This window comes from Beta vulgaris, chromosome 1, assembly GCF_026745355.1.
Source record: "Beta vulgaris subsp. vulgaris cultivar EL10 chromosome 1, EL10.2, whole genome shotgun sequence".
NCBI lineage: Eukaryota > Viridiplantae > Streptophyta > Magnoliopsida > Caryophyllales > Amaranthaceae > Beta > Beta vulgaris.
This window is the reverse complement of record NC_079202.1, coordinates 59,273,654-59,298,214: the sequence shown is the minus strand read 5'-3', so window position 1 is coordinate 59,298,214 and position 24,561 is coordinate 59,273,654. Positions and strand designations below refer to the sequence as shown.

At 34.7% G+C, this 24,561-nt stretch overlaps 2 protein-coding genes across 3 annotated transcripts; both read right to left on the bottom strand.

Moving 5' to 3' along the window:
• Positions 1–368: 368 nt before the first annotated feature.
• Positions 369–24,561, bottom strand: LOC104887375 (uncharacterized). The gene is made up of 24 exons (XM_057392377.1): positions 23,914–24,561; positions 22,888–23,009; positions 22,602–22,723; positions 22,276–22,380; positions 21,310–21,619; positions 21,068–21,208; positions 20,433–20,631; positions 11,922–12,043; positions 11,688–11,809; positions 11,450–11,554; positions 9,880–10,213; positions 9,589–9,726; positions 8,698–9,228; positions 7,832–8,587; positions 7,394–7,574; positions 5,411–5,650; positions 4,926–5,011; positions 4,692–4,813; positions 4,447–4,551; positions 3,649–3,946; positions 3,372–3,512; positions 2,203–2,733; positions 1,227–1,985; positions 369–1,123 (listed from the first exon to the last, which is right to left on the bottom strand). Exons 1-24 carry the CDS (start codon positions 24,086–24,088, stop codon positions 932–934), a joined length of 5,937 nt encoding a protein of 1,978 aa, XP_057248360.1. The 5' UTR covers positions 24,089–24,561; the 3' UTR covers positions 369–931.
• LOC104887386 (U-box domain-containing protein 33) lies at positions 7,100–13,866 on the bottom strand. Of its 2 annotated transcripts, none has more exons than XM_010672005.4 (9): positions 12,966–13,866; positions 11,922–12,043; positions 11,688–11,809; positions 11,450–11,554; positions 9,880–10,213; positions 9,589–9,729; positions 8,698–9,228; positions 7,832–8,587; positions 7,100–7,574 (listed from the first exon to the last, which is right to left on the bottom strand). In XM_010672005.4, exons 1-9 carry the CDS (start codon positions 13,153–13,155, stop codon positions 7,386–7,388), a joined length of 2,490 nt encoding a protein of 829 aa, XP_010670307.2. In that variant the 5' UTR covers positions 13,156–13,866; the 3' UTR covers positions 7,100–7,385. The 2 variants fall into 2 exon arrangements, with proteins under 2 accessions (XP_010670307.2, XP_010670312.2); XM_010672010.4 differs by having other exon boundaries at positions 9,589–9,726.

The following is a 24,561-nucleotide window of genomic DNA, read 5'->3' as shown; positions in this document are numbered from 1 at the left end:
ACTTGGGTAGGAGTATTTGTGAAGAGCAAAATCTGGAAAATGGAAGAAAAATAAAACAAAAAATTAAAACAAAGTTGTAAACTTGTCATAATAAAAACGAAGGGAAGGGAAAAAAATTAAAAATTACAACTAGCCGCGATTCGATCCTGCGACCTAAGATAGGGTAAGGCTTTCTATTTCACGCGATGCCACTAAGCCAATTGCCTATCAATGAAATTATTTGGGCGCTTTAGCTTATAAACGTGTTTTAGGGTTTTCCTTATTTCAACTTCTTTCGCAGATCCACGTGGGTTCAGTTGAACCCACTAAACCCACGCTGGATCCGCCCCTGTTTATATGTAGTATGTACAACCTACTATGTAGTATGTACAACCTACAGTGAGCTAGGATTGAATAAGCCATTACATAGTATCATCTTATGTTATAAAAAGAATGGTAGACCAGCTTTCATATACATATACATATACATCCAGGATCTTGAAGTCGATCAATCCAGTTGCTCCCATATAGAGGGGAGTTGGCACTTGCCAGCAAATTCCATTTCTATTGCTCTACTGACTAATCTTAGGTATGTACACCCCAAAATAAGCTAAGAGTACTATGCTATAGAGTATAGACAAATAAGCAAGAGGTGTTTCTTTTTGGGTGTACAAAGAGACACAAATCGCAATGATATAGGTTGGAATCGATCACAAGTATTGGGTACCACAAGTCCACAACTATCACCTGCACAAGATTCTACCAACTATTGGCATATGGCATCCCACTTAGAGGCATAAGTTAATTCTTCGTTCTTTTCAACTCAATAAAACGCCTCAAAATAAGGTTTATTCAGGTGAAAAGAATATAGCCTACATGGAAAACATGGGTAAACCTGAAATAGTAGAAACTGTGAGATTTTATTTTTTCTGCTTGTACCATATAAAAAGATCTATACATTGCGGCGATGTTGTAGCCATTCTTGAATTGCAGAGCGTAGAGCCCGGTTAGGAATAAGGTCTTGGTTTGGAAGTTTCATATTAGTCATAGGTGAAGTGTGATGGCCACTATCTAGCCAGCCTTTGATAGCCTCTGCTTCATATGTAAAACCATCTGAAGCAATTTGTGGATCCTCCATCATTTCCTGCAAGTGAAAATCCAAGTATTTAACTGATAAGTGAAACCCAAGAGGGTAACAACAACTTGACAAAAAATGGTCTGTCCTCAAAGTTCAGCTGCTAACTAACCTGTAAAATGGGACATAAGAAATAATGTGGTGCGCGGTTCTCACAAGCCAGCAAAAGTGTAGATAATGGTTGAGATGCAGCTTTCATGGGTTTAAGAACCCTCCATATATCTGATCCAAGATCAGGGCGATTCCTTGGGCTCATATCACAACACCTCAAAGCCATGCGAGCCAACTGCTCAGCCAAGAGAAAAGGCCAGTTTCCCGCTGATGGGTCCAATGTCGCATTGAGATCATCGTTATCCAAAGCATCTTCCACTTCCTTTGTTATTCCAAAGGCTGGTTTACCCGTTAATAAGTGCAGTAATATGATCCCAAATGAATAAATGTCTGACTTTGGTGTAAATTCTCCGGTTGCAAGAAACTCTGGATCTATGTATGTGAAAGTGTCATTTAGTTCAGAGGTAGTCAATCTCGTTGTTTGTTCCCCTGAGACTCTGCCATCTAAGATTACACGGCTTTTACCAAAATTATAGAGTTTGCACACCAAATTGTCATCTAGAAGTATATTTGCAGGATTTAGATTGCCGTGGATTATACTGCTAGGTTGGCTTAAATGGAGGAAAATGAGGACGGAGCATAATTGCGTGGCTATTTGGATTCTCACTTGCCATGGTAGTGCAGGAGTGTTATCTTTGCAGATGAGTTGGTCCTCAAGACTTCCCCTGGGAAAATACTCATAAACAAGAGCTCGTGATTCATGACAGACACCAATGAGAGTTACTACATTCGGATGCCTCAGTTTGCTTAAAACATGCACCTACGAGGAAAGGATACCACATGTGAGTATAAATAAGGAAATAAATGCTTTTATAACATAATAACTGAAATGAAGATCAAACAACAAAATATGGGACGGGAAGAATCCTCTAGGATAGTCAGCAGAGACATGAACCAATGAGTTAGAAGAATCTTTAAAATCTTCCAATGGGTGCATATGTAGTATAGAGTGAAGGAAACAAAAAAAAAAGATATACCTCCTGTTCGAACTCTTGAGCACCATGACTGGTGTTTGGCTGGAATATCTTTATTGCCACTTCTGTGTGATGTAAGAAACCTTTGTATGTGCTTCCATACCCATCTTCCCAAATTTTCATCGACGGATCAAAGTAGTTAGTAGCTTTCTCTAGATCTGAGAAGGAGAATTCGGAGAAAAACATGGGTGCATGAGAGCTTGATGGTTTCTCAGCAAGTTCTTTTCTCAACTCTTCAGCTTCTTGAAGAGCATGATCCCTTTCTACTTGCAGTTCATCGCGGCGATTCTTGTACAACTGTAACAAGTCCACTGCAGACAATAGTTTCTGTAACATCTCCTTTTCCGAGAGAGATAGGTTCTTAAATTGGCTTTCCAGAGAAAACTTCTGATCTCTTGCCTCATGAAGTTCATGTAAGACCTTTTCCAGCTGGTCCTTTGTGACTTCAAGTTCCTTATTCCTCTCAGCCAACTCTTCCTTTATGTCTTCCCTTTGTCTCAATTCCTCAAAATACAATCTTTGAGTAGCTTTTACCTGAATCACCAGAAACAAAAGCGTGCAAAGTATGATATAAATATGGATAGCAGAGGGCCTAACTTAGCCATTGAAGGAAAAAAAAAAGGACTAAAGTGAATCATTAAGGCTGTGCAAGTTTAACAATTGATGAAGCCAAAAAGTAGTATCAACATAGTATAATATACAACCTGCTTTAAATGCCTCTTCATCAACAAATTTGTAGTCACTTTCAAATGATAAATTTGAATCAATAAGAAAGCTTCAAGAAGGATTCCTGAAAAAAATTGGTAGTCCCATCCTATGTTACTAGGACCTGGCAACTTGTATGATTGTATCCAACACGAGTAATTATCCAAGTATCCGACTTGAGTATTTACGAAAAAAATCCATGATTTTATTAGCCTAATATGAAGTGTCGTAGAGTCCATACTCCAAACCCATGTCTGAGGGTTAAGAATCCTATATGGCTACTCAATGTGATAGAAGAATCGGGTTAACAAAGGACATCCACACCCCTCAAGAACACGGAGACTCGATATTTTAGAATATTGAAAAGCAATGGAAGGTCTGTTATAACATTACAAAAAGAAGATAAAGAAAATCAGTGAAGAGTAAGTAGAACACTGGTGGCAAAAAAAAAATCTTTGAACACTTACCTTACGAGATATGTCTAGAACCTCTTTCTCAGCTTTTCGATGTCTAATTGATTCAACAAAAGCTTCTTGCTTTGAAGTTTCTGCCTCTGTTATGGCTTGCTCAAGTTGATCATACAGATCATTGATCATACTGCTTTCCTCCTGAACCAAGTACCAGAATCATGAACTAGCAAATTTATTCAAGTGACAATAGTAGCCAAACAAGCCTGTTATATTTTCTCAGGGGGATAATTAATGTATGTTAATCTTAACATCAGTCAGGACCACATGTTAAAACCTTATATAAGCTCTTTGTCTGAGGCACAGCCAACAACTCCAGACCAGATTCACCGACTTCACTATCTCTTGCAAATGATAATTGAGGTGAACTAAAAGCTGATTCAGCTTCTGTAGAGTAGGTTGAGGACTGAAAAAAACTGTCAAATCCATCAGAACTTCCTCCATAGCCACCAAAATCTGGATGTCTCAATCTAAGATCTAATTCTTCATTTAGTATGCCTGCATCGAGTTCATCATTCTCGGAATCATGTAATGATATCCCTTCAACATTAGGACTTGGTTGCTTCACAACTTCCCTGCACTCAGGTGGTGTTAGTTAATGTTACAAAACTCGAAGATATCTTCAAGAATATAAAGGATACCACCACTATACTAGCCACTAAAACTAGTTTAATAAGCTAATTGATCATATAAATTCCCTTGTGATTTGTGACCCATTAAAACAGGTACATGAACAACCTATCTTACTTGGAGTCGCACCAAATAAAGTTTCAAAGTGTTATATCCATGTCGGAGTATTGAGCATCTGACATGGGTACATAAGGAAAAATAAAAAGTTCGAGTAACATAACATCGTAGTATGATTCTTATTGAGGCATACAGAGGTCCGTATGCATGCAATTGTAAGACCATCAGTGATGCTATTTTCAAAACGCAGATTGTAAAGGATAACTGTTAACTAGGAATTACTCCTAAATCAATGATTTAGGAGTATTTCCTAACAATAACCTATGTAGTATAAGACATGGCGAATTATTTCCTTCTAAAAAGGAAACAATTGCGAAGGCATAAACACCTTGTAGCGAGTAGAGGATCCTTGTGTATAAACCAGATGTCACAGAAATCAGGAACATGTTGGAGCACGTAATTGGCTTTGTTTGATAACGGTTTTGTCATTCTCCTGTCAATTTAACAAACGATCAGTTTACTTTCATTGGTGTCTAAGGTTCATCAGTCTAGATTTTCCAGCATATTGCCTAGAACATGGTCACTGAAATCATAAGCTAACCTTCAATTAGATCATATACTGAAATGGTATACCTCGAATATTTATTATTAGCTCCTGCACCCATCACCAGCTTCGTTATCCTCAGTCGAAAAACGAGTTCCAAAATTCCATCAGTTACAGACTCTTTCTCTAAATACAATTTTTCAGAAGGAACCTAACATAATGAGCACATAAAAATTACATTTCACAAGAGATATACATATACCAAAGAAAAACTAGCAATCAATATTCCTACTTAATATAAATAGCAGGACAAGAAATCATGCCTGTTTAAGAGCACAGATTCGAACACAGTCATTTAGCATGTTGACCACCTCTTTTCTTTCACATTCTTGAAATGCTTCAAAACTATCTGAAGTTAAACCAGTAAAGAACATCAAAGCAAGACTTAAAATTCAGATGGGACTACTAATTCAGTCAAAAATACTATGTTAAATTCGACATAAGAGTTCTTATATTCTCATATCATATAAACAATTTCATATAGTTCGAAACATTTACTAATGAATGTGCCCCTATTTAAATCGTTTGTTGTCGATATTTTCTTTCTTATCTAGTTATTGTTAGGTTAACACAATTATTCTCCACACTTGTACAATACCAATATGTCAGCAAAAACAACCAAATATGATAAAGCATGAAATTGGGTTATTGCAACAAAAGAATATCAACAGCAAAAAGAAGAAACATGTGTACTAACTAACTAAACCATGATATAAACCAGCAAAGTTGTACAATTGAAGGAAGTTACTATAATTATTTGGCATAGAATTGATTTCAGCAGGAATATGAACATGAATAACACAAATGGTTTCCCCTTTTGAAATCTTTAAAGCCCAATTTAGAAGTGATTTTCTTTCTTCAACATCTTTTCCTACTGCTACATATATCTTGTTCTTCATAACTCTAATTTTCACTAGAAAAATTTTAACAAAATCTTGAACTTTTAGAAGAAGATTAAGTTGCCAAATTAACGGGAAAAAAAGTTGTTTTTATAATACTTAGTGATTATATAATTATTACTATTGAAGTAGTAGAGCACAAGTTGAGATTAAGACATGAAAATTGATCTAGTCTATGATGGTGACACATTGACACTAACCCTTCAAGGATCAAGGAGCAATAATTTGCGTTAGTGATACTCCATTGACTTTCGCTGACTTTTCCTAAATTTTGTATTTTTGGGGAGGGACTGACTTCACCTAAATTCTGGTAAACTTCCCGCCTCTTATTTTACTCATAGAAAACAAACAAAACGTCTGCGTAATAATGTATACGAAAAATTGCTCATAAAATTTATTGTATATTTTTCTTTATGTTTTTTAAAAACCAATAAATCAAGGATGACGTAAATATTTTGTTAAATGAAGATATAATGATAAAAAATGGTAAATTTGTATTTTATTACTTAAGGGTTTAAAAGGTTTACCATTTTTAGTGTCTCCCTCCTCTCCCCTTATATAATAGAGATGGCTCGCAAAGTCGCAACACATGACTACCACAGAAAAAGACAAGCATACTACACACCTATTGAATGAGAAGACTTCTTTGCTTCTCATTACAGTTACAAGTTGTGCATTTTCGCTAGAAAAGAAAAGGATGTATGTTGCGAGAATAGTGGATTGGTAAATTCCACTATTAAGCATAGTGAAGTCCACCTGACATGTATTTAATGCATGGGTGAATTTTTCTTCCGATTGCTGCAATTGTTGATATTCTGCATATTACACAGTGAGAATTGTATCTATTAATATTGTCATTTGTAAGAAGCGGTTTTGCTCAATTTAAATACAATACACTCTTCTGATGAATTCCTACTCTATATATATTTCTCACAACAATGTATTATTTATTGGTACATTTTTTAGTAGGAAATAAATGTTTTTTTGGGGATTTAGGGGGAAGAGGGTGTATGGCTTGTAATGGATTTTAGGGTACAGAATCTGTGCTAAGGCAGTCTAGATGATTTTGCACATTTTCTGGTACTATATTAAAGATGACTAAAATAATGTGAAGTTGTACAGATATTTGTAAACTAATATAAACTTAATTATTCCCTCTATTTTCTTTTAATTTTTACCCTTATACTTTTCGCACATATCAATGCAAAACTTTGAAAATATACAACTCTATTTTTGTATTTGTAAAGATTATAAAAAGTATACATTAATAAAATACATATTAATACGAATCTAACAAGATCTCACATGATTATGTTTTTATTCACGTATAGTGCAAATTATGGTCAGAGACGCGGAGCTAGTATTTTGTTATGATTAATATGAACTATTAGTTCATAAACCGGCAAGAGGAGAATATTTGACTACAAACTTTTGCATTGTGCAAAAAATCAAAGTGATTGAGTTAAAAAAAATATAAGAGTACCACAGGAGTAGTATCATCTAGTCATCTACCACACATTCATGCACAACAGCGGAAATTGAGGTAAAAATATGTTAAAAAGAATAACTAGATCAATGTGTTCATATACATAAATTTAGGGTCTGAAAGGGAACTTGATAGCAAACAACTAGACCTCAATTGCTGCAGCGCAGCAGAATGGCTTCAGGTATGTACAACCTACAGTAAGGAGGCAACCTATCTCTACTCTTAACACTAAAGCGAGAGCCGAACGTTCGCAACTAAATGGGATACAAAGGAGGCAACCTGGAGAGATGTAGAAAATGTGAGATTTTGTTTTTGTGCTCTGTACTAACAGAAAGGATTTACACACCGCTGCGTCTTTGCCATTCCTGAATGGCGGAGCGAAGAGCGTGATTAGGAATAAATTCATGATTTGCAAGTTTCACATTAGTCATAGGTGAAGTGTCATGGCCACTATCTACCCAGCCTTTGATAGCCTCAGCTTCATATGTAAAGCCGTCTGAAGCAATATGTGGATCTTCCATTATTTCCTGCAAGTCAAAATCACATTCATAAGTACTTTTGTTTCTAGTTAAATTCAGCACATGCTATTTAAGTGTCTCTCATGCACATTTTTGACCAAGAATTTGGTTTTCATAAACGAATTGTTGATATTTTGCGCACACATTCACGACAAAATAAAATCTAACAAATTCCACATACTTGCACTTATTTTATACTTTTATGAGAATATGGCAGTCAAAGTTTGTGAGTCATGGTCTTATAAAATGGAGTTGAATCCACCAACCTGAAAAATGGGGCATATGAAATAATGTGGTGCTTGATCATCAGACGCCATAGGCATAGATAAGCTTCGAGACGAAGCTTTCATGGGTTCTAGAACCCTCCATATATTTGTTTCAAGATCAGGGCGATTCTTTCCATTCATGTCACAGCACCTTAAAGCCATACGAGCTAACTGCTCAGCCTGGACAAAAGGCCAATCCCCAGCTGAAGGGTCTAATATGAAATTTAAATCACCTTTAGCTAAAGCATATTCAACTTCCTTTGTTATCCCCAAGGCTGGTTTACCAGTCAATAAGCGCAGCAATATGATCCCGAAAGAATAAATGTCAGACTTTGGGGTAAGCTCTCCAGTTGCCAGCAATTCTGGGTCCATGTAAGTGAAAGTGCCCTTTGGTTGAGTGGTACAGAACCTAGTAGTTTGTTCCGTTGAGGTTTCGCCATTTGCGATCACACAGCATATACCAAAATCGGCGAGCTTGCATGCAAGATTATCATCCAGTAGTATATTTGATGGCTTTATATCTCCATGTATAATGCTGCTAGGTCGGCTTGAATGGAGAAAGATGAGGATGGAGCATAACTCTGTGGCTATTTGAATTCTTGCTTGCCATGGTAGTGGAGGGGAGTTATCCTTGCAAGTTAGTCGGTCCTCAAGGCTTCCTCCAGAAAGATACTCATATACAAGAGCCCAAGATTCAGGACAGGCACCAATGAGAGTCACTAGGTTTGGATGCCGCAGCTTGCTTAAAACATCCACCTAATCGAAATAAAATCATAGCTGAGGTAAGAATAATGCAAATACCTTTATTTATATGAATACTGAAATGTAGAATGCAGCAGAAAAATCAAGAGTTCTGGAAAAATTACCTCTTGTTCAAACTCTCGAGGACCCTGCATGCTGTTGGGATTCAGTATCTTTATTGCCACTTCAGTGTGACGTAGAAAACCTTTATATATACTACCATACCCTCCTTCCCCAATCTTCAAGGATGGGTCAAAGTAGTTAGTAGCTTTCTCCAGATCCGAGAAAGAGAATTCAGAGTAAAAACAAGAGATACTTGAGCTTGATGGTCCCTGAGCATACTGTTTCCTCAACTGTTCGGCTTCTCGGAGAGCATCATCCCTTTCTACTTGTAAACCATCACGTTCCATCTTATACTTCTGTAACAAAGCCACTGCAGACAATAATTTCTGTTCCATCTCCTTTTCTGTAAGTTTGACTTTCTGAAATTCGGTTTCAAGCGACATCTTCTGATCCAATGCCTCGTGGAGTTCCTGCAAGACCTTTTCCTGCTGGCTCTTTGTGATTTCGAGTTCCTCCATCCACTTAGCCAGCTCTTCCTCTTTCTCTTTCCTTTTTCTAGATTCCTCATAATACAATTTTTCAGCAGCTTTTGTCTGCCAACACACAGAATATGAAGTGAAAAGAAAGAAATGCAGGGTCTTATACTAAACACTTGAATATCACATAAGTTGTCATAATTTGTAATATTTACAAGATTGTCTGCAAACTGCTTTGAATGTCCCTTTGTCAGAAACATCATCGATCATACATGTAAAGATAAAGTAACATCTTAAAGACAATTCCCAAAGATGGATTCATGAAGGTGTTTGGTGCTACCACATTTGACATGTTTATCAATGATGGAAAGTAAAGGAAAGTTTTTCAACAAGAATGGGGGACAGAGACTGTTAGTTAAAAGAAAAAATCATTCAAGAATAACATAAGGTCAGCAAAAAGGTTTTTTGGACACTAACCCTGCGAATAGCATCCATAGCTGCTTTCTCAGCTTTCTGACGCCGTATTGATTCTTCAAAGGCTTCTCTCTTTGAATTTCCAGCCTCTGTCATGGCTTGAACAAGCTGGTCATACAGATCATCATCGATACCATTTTCCTGCTAAACCAAAATACAAATTCAGAAGCTTCCAAAGTTATATGAAATGGGCAATGGCAAATACACAAGCCTGCTATATCATAGCTCAAAAAGATAGTCAATCCATCTAAAACTGGATATTAGAGTACATAAAAAACAATGATAAACTTTTACCAATACGCTTGGAGGTGATAAACCTTGATCCTTGCTCTTAGTCTGAGGCAAAGCCAACAACTCCAGACCAGATTCTCTGACTTCTTCTCTAGTAAGTGATGAACAAGGTGAACTGAAAGGTGATCCCGCTTCTAGTGAACGGATTGAAGACTGTGAAAGACTGAGTCTTGATGATTGATCAGATCTATCAGAACTGCCTCCAGATCCACCAGAATCTGAAAGTCTAAGCCTAGAATTTAATAATTGATTTAGAATGTCTGCATCAATGTTATTATTCTCTGAAGAGAGTGACGATCTCCCTTCAACATCCAAACTTGGTTGCCTCATACCCTCCCTACAAGCAGGCGGTGCTAAGTTAGTACCAGTGAACTTCAGACACCATCAAGAATAAAAGATACCATCACTTAGTTACCCAGGCATTCTAACGAATTCGACAGGCTAATGGTTTCATGAAAAGCATCATCAGAACCTATGTTAAAATGTACAACCGTCAACAACTACAATAACAACAAAAGAACATGAAAAATAACAAGCCAGTCCAACATGGATTAGCATTAAAGAGACCCAAATTCTTTGACTGGAGCAAAAGAAGCATGTAACAGCTAACATTAACGCATTATTACCATTACCCCCAATGACTCCCACAAGGCTTCGGTCTATGGTGGGTAGGGATGGCAATCCAGTCCGAAGTCGGCCCTAGTTCGTTCTGATCCGAAGGACAAAATCCGAGCCATCCCTAATGGTGGGAAAGGGTGTTAGATATATTAGTCTTTCCTGTACAATTATTCCCCTATCATTGTAATCATATTATTCCTATTAGATTCTTGGAGTGAAAAGCGTATTATAGCTCATGGACCTAAAAAGCAACTGCCTCTGTCCCATAATTGCCACATTTTTTAGTTGTCCCAACTTTTTTCGCCACATCCCCTTCTCGACAAATTTTTTCTCTACTTTTTCCTCCACAATTAGTCCCAGCACCTATCCATCCACTTTGTTCTCTGATTCTCTCAACTTTCTCACTTTCCTACAAATTCGTTCCAAAATGGTTTATCCCTAAAGGAAATACTTTTTTGGATCTTGAAGCATCCAAAACCAAATAAAGAGAATTCAGCTATACAGTCATAAATTAATTATACGATTGTCATTATTATTATACATGCTGAACCGATCATAAACATTTACAGGAATCATAAGCAAATACCAAAAATGAAGCATCTTATATTTCTACATAATGGTTTTCCAACGTATATCAAAATCTATACAGGGCCTTGTCATAATATCTATCAGCTCAAGTCAACAAGTGTAATCAAGACTCTCTCATATCAAGCAAGCGTATCCAAATACATAGAATCATATTCATTGTCAGAAAAAAGAAATAGTAGAATACGCTTCTGGGAATAAAGTCCAGATCACTACCTTGTGACACCATATATATTACAAATAAGCTTTACTGAAGGAGCTTCAAGAATCAAATAAAAAGAAAATTTTCACCAGATACATAATGTACTTATTTCTCAAGGAAAGACAGCTAATACCACAGCAAGAAATGAAGGGAAACTAAAAGTAATACCTCGTACAGATTAGACGACTCTTGCAGATAAACCTGATTTGACAGAAATCAGGTGCATGTTGGCGCACATAGTTCGCCTTTTTTGACTTAGGTTCCACCATTTTCCTTCAATAGCAGAAATAGAAAATAAGAAACCTCAAAATTTGAGTTAGCATAGCATACCAAACACACAATTCTGGTCTATGAACTCCTAAAGCAATAGACATAAATAATGCACAACCAAATCCATTATGAACACCTTGAAAATCTACTGTCTGCTGCAGCACCCATAACAAGTCTCCCTATCCTTTGTTGAGATATGAATTCCACAATTCCCTCCTCTATGCAATCCTTTTCAATATGCATACTTTCAGCACATGCCTGCCAAAATTGTGACAGTGTCCCAATATCAAAAAAAGACCAAAATGCAAAAATGGTCCTTAAGAGTAGAGTTTCAGCCACAGCTTGCTATTAACAAGGAAAGAGATCATACCCCAACTTGAGCACAGATTTGAAGATAATCATCTAAAAGTTTATGCATCTGTTTACTTTCCTGCTCTCGGAATGCCTTGAGTTCCCTTTCTCCCACTTGATTAGCTGGAAATTTCCCACCCACTGCAATTGAACAAGTGTCTAGCACCATTAGGATAGAGGACAAGATATCATGGTTTATGAAGGAACAGACAACATAAACAAGAAAAACTTAGTTTTGTATTCGATTAGCATATGTGGAGGTAAAGGGAGGTCAGGAAAACGGGAGCAGAAGAGAGAGCTTCCATTTACCTTCCGAATCTATCCAATTGTAGAGGGATATGATTCATCAAAAGGTAAAGAGAAATGGATCTCACCATGTTCTTTCCCTTCCCCTATGCCATATCGAAATAACGAATATAAATCCCTCACTTTCTCTTCCGTGCCTTTCCCTCCATATACAGTGTAGAAGATCAAGCAACTTCACCACCTTGTCAAGGTTTTTTTTTTTTATCCATATAAGCCACGAAGGCAGTACAAAGTACAAAGAAGGGGAGGGGGAATTTGAACATATCATTCACAGCACCTCAATCTTAACCACTAGGCCAAGACATCCTTGGTACCACCTTGTCAAAGTAAGCCAACAACAATCTCATCCCGGTATGGAGTGTAAAAGAGGTGAAATCCCCATCAAAATGGGTAACCCCCCCCCCCCCCCCACACACACACACACAAACAAAAAAAAAAAATCTCCATACAAGAATACCCTAGATTTGTGGTATATATTGCACAAGATCACTTCATATCTAACATTTAAGAAACAAAATTGAACAAACCAATTAACAATATTAACCACAAAGGCAATTCTTTTAAATAATACAGCATTATAGTAACAATCTAACATTTAATGATTTGGATGAAAAACATAAGATCTAGCTACTTCATTAACAAACTATTAAGCAATAATAACTCTCATTCATAATGACACAAAAATGAATCCAACATCAAAACACAAAAGAATAAATAGAATAAACCCATATGATCATAGAATTGAAGCAATAATTACTTGGCATGGGAATCATTTTGGCTGGCACATGAACATAAATTATACAAATCTTCTTCCCATTTGAGTTTTGTAAAGCCCATAAAAGTGTAGACTTGCTTTCCTTCAACTCTTTGTTCACTGCCACAAATATCTTGTTATCTACCACCATCCCTTTTTTGTCTTCCACAACTTCTCCTCTGCTTGAACCCATTTTTTAAGATGCATTCAATATCTGGGTAACTCACAATTTACCCTTGAAATTCATCATATATCATCAAATTTGATCATCCAAAAACCCCCAAAAAAACCCAGAATTCTTCAAATCTCATTTTTTTTCAAGTTTCAAAATTTAGAAAATACCCAACTAAATTCACTAACTTGGGTATAAACACAAAATTATGGAGTAAAAATTAGCTTTTTCATTAAAATTACGTTGGAGTGAAGAACTGGGCCAAAAATAGGATAAAGCTGAAGTTTTTTGGAATTTCAACGGAGATTCAACTAACCTAAGATTAAAAAAGGAAAAAAAAACAGAAAGAAAGATGGGATTTTGAGAAAAAGGGTTTTTGTGGGAGAAATAGCCAAAGAAAAAGGTATGATTATACACTTTTTTTAGCAAAAGGGTTTCTTGTCATCAACGCACAAAACTTATAGCAAAAAAACGAAGAAGAAAAGCTTTAATAGAACATAATACTAGTGTTTAGGAATGTAGGTAGTAAATCAAAATTGAAAAACTAAATGAAAAAACTATAGAATATACCAAAGTTGATTGTGTGATGATGATGTTGACTGCACAGTTTATAAGTCGACGTAACTGTGTGTGTTCTTATTCTATGAAGTCAATGAAGGAGCTTGGCAGCGGAATTGTTATCAGTGTAGACTACTGTAGTACTTTGCAACGAAGCTTCTATTGTTGACTGCTTGTTCAATAATGTCCTAGCCTCCTAGGTTCATAAATAAATATTTACTTGACTACTTCCTTGTTTCCAATTTAAGTGCGACACTTTTTATTTTATGAAGTCTCAAATTAGATATTAGATTTTTATTTTTGAGTAATACTGTCTTTCGATCTCTCTCATATCACATGAGATCCTTTAGTTTTTTTCTCTACCTCTTTTCTCTCCAAAAATTGTCTAAAAGTTCATGATTTTAAAAGTGTCACAATTAAATAGGGACGGAGAAAGTAGTAGAATTGCACAGGTTTGTTTTCATAGTCTAAGGGTTAGGGTTTGCGTTTAGGGTTTATGGTTCGGAATTAGGGTTCGGGTTTAGAGTTCAGGGTTTAGGATTTTTATGATGTAAGTTTGGGTTTTTAGATGGACTGAAAAGTTGGAAATTTATATATTTTTCACAAGTTTAGAATATAAAATTGTCCTTTGATTTTGGTCAAATATGCAGACAAGTATAAGCCCTTAGTTAATGTACGTTTTGAAGAAAGGAATTTTGCAATTTGAGATATGTTACTACCATTTTTACATTATAGCTAGCATTTATTATGATTCATTGAATCAAGCCCTAAAGGGTTTAATAATCATGTAAATGAAGGCCCAGTTATGTCAAGAAGCCCACAACAAATAGTCAACAAAAGTCAACAGACAACGATCCATGGAAGAAGGCTTGATCGTCAGCAATAGCCAAGAGATAATGATTGAAAATCAAGCAACGGGAAAGATAATGATGTGGCTGGAAGTTAATCTGATTACAAACATGCAAGAACGTGGGTAATGGAACGTGATTATCATGATGCCATAAATGGCAGTTGTAATTTGAATCATAAATGATTCAAATCACTTCCTCCAAGGAGTAAAGAAGTTATACATGTCTTTGTAGTATAAATACAAGAAGGAACATCAGAATAAGAACAACAAACACATACACAACAAACGTGCAATTTACTTCCCTCTAGCGTAGCTTTACTTAGGGCCTGTTCTCCCCAACTTATTTTCAGTTCAGTTCAGTTCAATTCAGTTCAGTTCAGTTCAATTCAGTTCAGTTCAGTTCAGTTCAGATCAGTTCAGTTCAGTTCAGTTCAGACCAGTTCAGTTCAGTTCAGTTCAGCTCTTGACAATACTTTTACTCTCACATATCACTATTCATTTCAGTTCAGTTCAATTCAGTTCAGTTCAGTTCAGATCAGTTCAGTTTAGTTCAATTCAGTTCAGTTCAATTCAGTTCAGTTCAGTCCAGTTCAGCTGTTTTATGCCGAAGAGAACAGGCCCTTAGATTAGCCAACCCCGTTCTGGGGCTATAGTTAGCCTCTAGCCTAGAATTAAATCATGTATTGAGTTACCAAGTTTGTCCAATTTTCAATGCAAGTTGAAATCCATGGAGGTATTCATCTTCATGTTTGTCCTTTAATTGTCCAGCCTGGTCTATCTTTATGTGTGTTATAGATACTTTCTAGAAGTTTGTGATGTAAGTGGGAATATTCAGCAATTTAATTAATAGATTAATTCTTGCATTGATCATCTTATTTAATACACGTCGCCAGGGGCGGCTTTTAGCATGTTCAACATGTTCCATGGAACAGGGCCCCTTAATTGTGAGGGCTCCAAAATAGAGAAAGTTCAAGTAGTAAAAAGAAAAAATTTATCTACTTATTTGAATTACTTTTTTTTCATAATATGATTGTATGAAGTATGGATGAGCTATTACATTATTGAATTCTTCAAATATGAGAGTGCACAGGGCGGCCTCTATATAGTTCGAGACGCCCTGCACGTCGCCTAACTTTATTAGGTGTTATAGGAGTAGTTTAATTACATCAAGCTATAACAAAGTACTTTAGCAAGGTTTTATCAAATTAAAACCGGTAACCTTCAGGGACTAAGACTCCCGTGACATTCAGTATCTGACTATTGGGTGTGCATTGACTTATTTGCAAAGTCATTCAACTGAATTTGCACCAAAAAGATGGAAGAAAGGTATGAGAAAATAATATGATTTTATTTTAGGGAGAAAAGAAAGAGAAATGAAAGAGAGGGGAAAGGGGGGGATTTCTTTTATGCTATTTTACTAATTTTCTCTATTTTACTTATTTTATATGAAATATCTTTCACATTTCAAAAATAATTCATTAAAAATATCTAAAAAAATTATCATGTACTTTAACTTAATTAAATATTTTAAAATAATTTATAATAATGATTAATGAATATAGAGTCTTAGTCTCTTAGAGAGAGAAAAATAGATGGATAAGGTCGAAAAAGTAAGAGAGAGAAAAAAAATATTGGATTTTTTGTTTATTATTAGGTAGGATGATTGCCTGATTGGATAATATTTATGAGAATAATATTTTTTAGGGAGTAAGTGATTTGATATTATTCTTATTTATAATCGTCAATAATGACGTTCTTGTAATTTTTGTCTCTTGTAACTTGTAAGGTGATGTTACATTACATGTAAGCCATTTTTTTTTTTTGAGAGGAACATGTAAGTCATATAAGATTTTTCATTGACTAATTTATGAACATATCATTAAGTTTTTTGTCCTTTAGCTTATTTATTTCTGCAACATTTAATTCATGCAAAACTATCACTACGCAATTATCAACCACTACTAGTTGAGTTCTCTGTTCTTAGCTTGAGGTCTGAGGACTTGAGTCTTGACCCTCTTCGTTGTTTCTAATGATGTCAATTTTCTAACATTTCAAAATAACTGCAGCACCGTAATTGGGTATCAATTTTTGGTGTAGATTATACTAGTACAATTACTTGTTATTCATATGGAAATCTGAGTGCATTCATTATACAGTTAGATATACAATATGTATGGTATATATAAAAATATTTTTTTAATTATTTATCCATTTGAAGCTTTCATTACTCGGTGACGTTTATTTATATGCAAATTTTAAAATGATAATGAGTAAGAAAATAGCCTTTAATACACATATGCTATGATACACCCAAGTATATGATAAAAATGTAATGAAAAGAAGCATCTTGGCTAAAGTTGCAGCAAAGTATTGTAAGATAAAGACTTAATTTTTTGCCTATTTTGAATGAATTTTATGTACATTAAGTACCACTTTTTAGAAAGAGTATGTAAGGTCTTTTTCAAGTATACTTCATTCACTTCATAATATTATTTATAACCAAATTCCTTTACACATTGTTTTAAGATGAAAGATTGACAATATAAACGAATACATAATTTAAAAAATTAAACACTAAAGTATAGGAAACAACAAAGACAACTTTTTTTTGTTTGTTAGAGGTGGCCTACTAGATGTCGTAGTTGATTTATAAGTATAAATATTCAAATGTTGATGGTGTATATATAACTATATAAGGAACAATTTGAATCATGCATTTATAAGCTAAAAATCTAATTATAAAAATGAATTCTCATGTCCTAATCAAGATTATGCTTTACATTTAATAATGAAGAAATTACTTCATATGATAATATTGAAAAGAAGTTACGCGTACCATAGCATAAATAAGCAAATACGGAGTGTGCAACATCATCCACGACCCCACATCATAGAAGTAACCATCTTTAACGATATCGAGACTGTCAAACGTAATCCCAAAATTTATTAAAATCGCTTCGAATTTATTTTTAATTTACTATCTTACCCTTTTTTTTTTTTTCACCACCCACACCCACATTCATGCCAAACATTTAGGACCAAATTCTTAACTTTACCTTTTTGGCCTCCCTCATTCATTCTCTCTCTTCCAACCTATTTCTCCCTTTCTCTCTAATTTTTCATGTTAAAAACTAAGAATCATTTATAGCAATATTGATTTTACATTGTATTTTCCCTAGAAAACATGTTTTTTCATGAAAAATCATTTTTCCTTAAAAAAAAAAATTATGTCCAACCAAACAAAACCTAAATATAAAGTTATAAGATTACATTCAATTAGTGAATTAGTAATTTATAATATTATTTAATATAGATGTATTGATAATTTGATGCTTAAGCTATGCAAGTGCTTCTTACGAAGTTTTGTTGCTTTGAAGTGTCCTCTTTTACCTTTTTTAAGGTTAGAATTTGTTGGTTTCAATTAAGGAATTTCATAAAATAATTTTTTTCACAAATTATTAAAATAGACAGTCTAATTTTAAAATTAGATTAAACCAAAACTGAATTTTTCTAACAAGCTCATTCCATTTTACTATACTAGCTAGTCATCCCTTCTCTTCTCCTTCATTTGTTTTCTTGATTCTCGAACTACAACAAACAATTTCAAAAAATAACTCGATATTCTCACCGAACAGCTTAAATTAGTCACTAAATGGAATAAAGTAGTCATTGAATAGGTTAAAGAATGACATTACTGAATAGCTTAAACTGATCACGAAATAGATTAAACTGGTCTCTAAATAAATTAAACTAGTCATTATATTAAAAAAAACTGACATGTCCTCTTCTTAGAGGTACTAAGATTGGGCCGTGCTTCATTTTTAATTAAAAATACGTAGTCTCTTACATTACCAACTAATTTTTTTTAAGCATGTAAGTTGAAGAGAAAAATGAAATATGATTTCTGAAATAATTCTGGGATTGAAGTCAACAACAACTTTTCATTGTCTTGAAATTCCATACTCATATTTTTATATAGAAGGTTATATACTTAAGATTTTGTATATCCATCAGTCCACCACTTATTAATTTAATTATAAATTCACATTTTAAAACCAAATTACTCTCCAAGATCTCAACCCCGCCTTATGAACTAGGGTGGCCAACTATAACATGACTACTATTGGTGTATTATAATATTTGGTCTACAAATATGAGAACATAAGAAATTATATATTCTTTTGCAAGATTTTTGCTACGTCATGTTTGATTTATTTAATTACAGAAGTCCAAATTAAACAGTAATCAAGGGATAACCTTAATCACGCATGTTGAGATTTTTATGTGTTATATCCCCTTCAAAAGAAAGAGACTTTTATGACTTACAGTTTACAAACTCATCAATCTAAACTTCCAAGTTCCAATACCCAAAGAATCCACTCTATGCACTGTGGGCTGTGGCTACAAGACTATGCTCAAGAATATGACCAATGTACCAGAATTTATTTTATTTTCCAAACAAAAAAAAAAAAATCTTGAGGTATTTTTGAGGTTTGGTTTTATTCTCAAAATACACTTATTGAATTTTGATGTTCAAAGTTTAAGTTTCAAGGGTACCTTAAAAAATTAATGCACTTGAATTTCGGTATATGATAAGGGTATTTTGAGTTCAAACACAAAGTTCAAGGTATGTATCTGAAGAGTCTCCAAATGTGAAGGGTAATTTGAGAATTACGTCAAAGGGGTACGTGAAAAAAAAAAATTTAAAAAAAAACGAAGTGCTCTTGTATGACAAGTATGCCATTCCTCAACTATAAGTTGTCAAAAAAGAAATGTCTATGTGGACACCTCCTTTGTTAATTTAATGGTAAACTCGACCTGTCCGAGTAACTCGGATATGGGAGTGTGATTAGGAATAGTAAAGATGTTTTGTTTATGATCCCTTTGCAACTGAATTATTGGGTATTTATGAAGGACCTTAAGTCACCAAACAAGAAAATATCGAGCATGCCATTTTGTATTTCAGTTGCAGGTTTGTGGTGGATTTGATCCATCTCCGAGAGGTGTCTGATAAGTACTCCAATATTGTATCCTTGTGTAGAAAGTGGTGGAGCATTATGCGGAACTTGAAGATTGAGCATTGCATGAGAAAGAACAAATAAGTGTGCGGATGCTATGGCCAGGCTATTAGAGTTTCGGATATAGAATGTAATGTAACTAGGATGTTTTCCGTCCCCCTAGTTATTATATGAATTATGCTATTGCAGTTTGTAACCGACATCTTTATTTAATCTAAGCTCCTTGTTCAAAAAAAAAAAGAAAAAGGAAGAGAAATTTATTTCATCAAATAAAAATAATAATAATAATAAAATCATTACAAAAATACTACAATAGATAAAAAGATTTACCTACATCAACACTTCCCGCTTATAAAGGGGAATAATACACTTTTTTTTTTTGAGGGGGGGGAATAATACACTTACTTAGCTTTAACAAGGTAATTAATAAACAAGAAAAACTCTCTTTCTCTATATTGTAATTAGCTAAACAAGATGTGGACATATTTATGGTAGAATTTTTGGCTTCACAAAGTGAAGCTATGAAAATGCCTAGACATGAGATAAAAGTTTACTGTTTACCTAAAAATTAAGTCAAATAGCCGTACTCTATAAATAATAACGTACTCCTTCCTCCGTTTTTTTTAAACGCAACAAATGAATATTTTATATCTCATAAATAATACCCCTTTGTTACATTTAAAACGTAATGGAGGAAGTACTTTCGTTGTGTGCTTCTCAATTAGTGTCTCAAGAACATTTAGCAATAGATGGATAATTCTCCATTTTGTTCTGTGATTTTCCATCATGCATTGGGGACTTACCAACCATGATCCTATAGCTGCCTGAAGCTCCGTAACGACTTCAAATCAGAGATCATTATTTCTTCCGGCTCTTTCCGAATGACAATAGACTTCTCAACTTTGCTTGTTTCGGCAACAGTTTCTGATCCATGACAATCCGGAGTTCATCTAGGGCCATGTCGCGCTCCTTCTTTGTACTTTCGAGTTTTTGTTTGGCCTTAGTCAACTCTTCTTCAAGTTCTTTCCTTCTTCTCAACTCCTCATGGTACAAACTTTCTGCTACCTTTGCCTGTTAAATTTGCATATTTGCAACTATTTGATGAGAGCACAAACACTCCAAATCCAAATAGCCTAAACTTAACCAAGTTATGTAAGTTGTATTACTACCTATATCCCTATATTGAAGTTTTCTTTTGACTTTTAAGGTTTGCCAATTCTGATCATCAAACCCTTACGAATATATCCTACATGAAAACACTTGATATATCTATCTTGAAAGTTGAAAACTGTATAATACATACTTTATACTTTAGTAAGATATAAAAACACAAAACAATGGTAAAAATTGTCGTAAAGATTGCTAAGGCACAAGAACAAAATATCAGGGATACAGGGAGTGTAACGCACATCCTCTCCGAAATAAAGGTCAGAAATGGAAAATGTTCATGGTTCAAACAAATCAAATTAAAGATAGAAAAGGTATCAGCACAATTTAGAACTTCTACCTTGCAAATTGCTTCAACTGAATCTTTTTCTGCTTTACGACACCTCATTGACTCTTGAAACGCCTCCTGCTTTGCAGATTCAGCCTCTGCTATGGCCTGATCAAGTTGATTATATAGTGCATCATCCATATTCCCTTCCTGCTACAATTTGGTCACCAAATTCAGCTGCTTTCATAGATACAGATAACTAACAACAATTATGTCGCTGTTTAAACTCTCAAGTCCACATATTCAAAGCTTACCTGCGCGTTTAGAGAGAGTAAATGGTGCTGATTTCCGTCAGGTCGAAGAGGTAGAGTAAGGGACCGAAATGAGGGTTCTCTATCTTCTGTTCCCGAATGATAGAAAGTTGAATCAGTGGCAGCTTCAGAAGATCGATAAAAAACAGATAATTGAGAAAGGCTAAATGTTGATGATCGATCAAGACTCTCTACAAAGTCCACTTTGCTGGTGGCAGTAGACCATTCACTAGTATACTGAGACAATCTTGACTTTGTATTTGCCTGTCCATTTTGATCTTCATCATCTAACCGTGACTGTTTTATACCCTCCCTGCATGAACATTATGACTTGTTATGGTCCTCCAAATAATAATTTCCAAGAAACATGATCTCTGCTTGGATTGTTGTTACAGTTATAGTCTATGATCATATTACCTAAAAAAATAATCATATGATTTTTACATAATAGTAAACTCTGGGAGTAACAACTAATAAAAATTCAGACCCTTCATGTATTCATATGGAATCATGCTTTCCTACCAACAACATCTGATAGCAACCCTTGAACCCAAAGCAAAGATAGAAAAGACAGAAAAATAAAGAAACAACAACACAGCATCTTGCTTAAATTTTTGTCCATTTGATACCTCAAACACTAAAAGCAAAGACAATTTAAGAATGTAAGTACATACAGCCCTTGAACCCAGAACAGGATCCTTGTCTTCATGTACACTACATATTTCGATGATGCAGAAGTTACATGGCACATACAACTGCTATAGAAGCTATGTTACTCATACTCTTTATTTGACCTCAAGTACCCGTGTTAGATTCCCAATACTACAACATGGATATAGGCATTTTGACACTTCATTTTAGGCAAAAATTCATGGAATTGTTCAAGATACCCAAGTCGGACACTTGTGTTTAGCAAGAGAACCCGAATCCAAGCAACACATAAGTGCATGTAACTTACAAAAATTATACCTTTTACAGATTAGACGCCCCTTGCAGATAAACCAGATGTGACAGCATGCAGGAGCATATTGACGGACATATTTGGCCTTCTTGGATTTTGGTTCCAACATTTTCCTGAAATCAAAATATAATGAGAAGCTGCCACAAATGTGAAGACACTACACCTTTGTTTGAATCAGAAAAAATATGATCATCCTCCATACACTAGGATAAAGTAATATTCTTGTTCCAATTAGAGTCGGAGAAAAAGTACTAAAGCATATACTTAGCAATCACATTTTGGAGCAATGTTATCCAATTAAAAAATTTGCCAAAGTCAATTACTTCTTACACACCTTGAATAACTCTTGTCAGTTGCTGCTCCCATGACAAGTCTCTCGATATTGTGCTGAGATATGAGCTCCACAAGTCCACTTTCAACAGTTTCCTTTTCAATATACAGTTTCTCTACTTGAACCTACCAACAGAGAAAATGGTATGAGCAAACATGCAAGGAAGCAGAATTCAGATAGGAAAACTAACATCTAGTTTATTATTAATATTCCATATATAACAAAGATAGCAAATACATAAGTTTCATATTAGTGCTTCAATATTTGCTGGAAAAGGAAAAGGGATTACCCCAGCTTTAGTACAAATGCGAATATATTCATCTAAAATCTTGTACATATCTTGTCTTTCCTTTTCACGATGTGCCTTTACTTCGGGTTCTGACAGTGAGCTTGTGGGGAATTTTGCACCAACTACAGGCACAAACCAAAAAAAAGAAAAGATAAAACACCAAGAAGATTCACGGAATTCACCATAATTTGGAAACTTCAGTAGATGCATATCTAGTCCTAGAGAACTAAAGATAAGAGGGAAGACAAAGAGGAGTTGAATCAGAACCAAAGAAGATTTATCCAGATAACACAAACAAAGACATCTCAGATGAGAGGCTCCAACTAATTACTAGTTCCATTACAGATTAGAAGATTCTTTTCAGAACTTCAAGAAGATCCCTTCTCATCTCACTGACTGATTGCAGACTTGCAGTCACTTAGTTGCAGGCTTGCAGCTTCAAACATATTACTATCCTGAGGTAATCTAAACCCATTGGACTCACTTTATCATCGTGTTTATGGCCAATATATGATGAAGTTCCACAATACAAACTAGTGACACAATGTAGGCATGAAGCCCAAAGTATGTCGATTGTCAAATAGACCAATATTGATAGGATAAAGCTAGGGTGTGAAACTAAACCAACTTGAAATTTTTATTCTTCCTACTTTCTAATTTATACAAAAGAAGGCATTAGGAGAATGAAAACCACGAAAATCGAACCATTTGAGCACTTAAGCAAAAGTTATCAAATGGAAGTCTTATTACAATCATTCAAAAAAAATTTTAAAAAAATCATCTTAGAGCAGATTTTAGGACTATGTTCCTCAGACTCGAAATCTCAAAGTATCCACATCCTAATTCAATGTAACCAGCAGAAATTTTCAAATTAGACATAAAAACAATCCAAACAATCTCAATAAACAGCCAGCTCCGAAGTTCGAGTATCACAAAACCATACTAATAGAGAAATGTGTTTACCCTAGTCCCTAATATCATAAAGTTCAGCAATGGATTAGAAAACAAATGAATATAGGTACTCACATAAGTAAATATACTGTGCAGGATGGTGAACATGAACAAAGCATAATGTCTTTCCTTTCGAGTTGCGAACAACCCATTCTAGATTTGGTTTCCAAGCTTTCCATTCTTTGCTCACTGCAACATATATCTTTTCATTAACATCATCAGCAACATCTTTCCCCATTAATAATGCCATTTTAGCTAATTTCTCAGAAAACAGCCAAAAAAAACTTCCTATATTCAAAATGAGCTCACAAAACTGCAAAATTCAGACTCTCCAACTGGGTTTAAGGCCAAATCTTTTTAACCTGAATAAAAAAATCAAAACCAACCCAACAATCCAAAGATGCAGGAAATCAACCCCAAAAAACAACCAAATACAGCAAATTCTCAGTTTTAATTGAGCTTTCCTATAAAATTGAAGCAAAAGTATATTATATTATCCTCCTTAGTAATTTAATTTGATGGTCATTTTCAAGCAGTATAATACTGCAGTTGTAATAAAATTAATACTAGAAATTCAATGAAAATGACAGGGAATTATGGGAAGTTATTAAAAAAACATAATGCTGATGAATTGAAACAAACTGTCGTCGTTCAAAGGGATTACTTGTGATTGGAGTAGTTTAAAGATTATGCTAAATAACCCAAAATACACAAATGTAAATA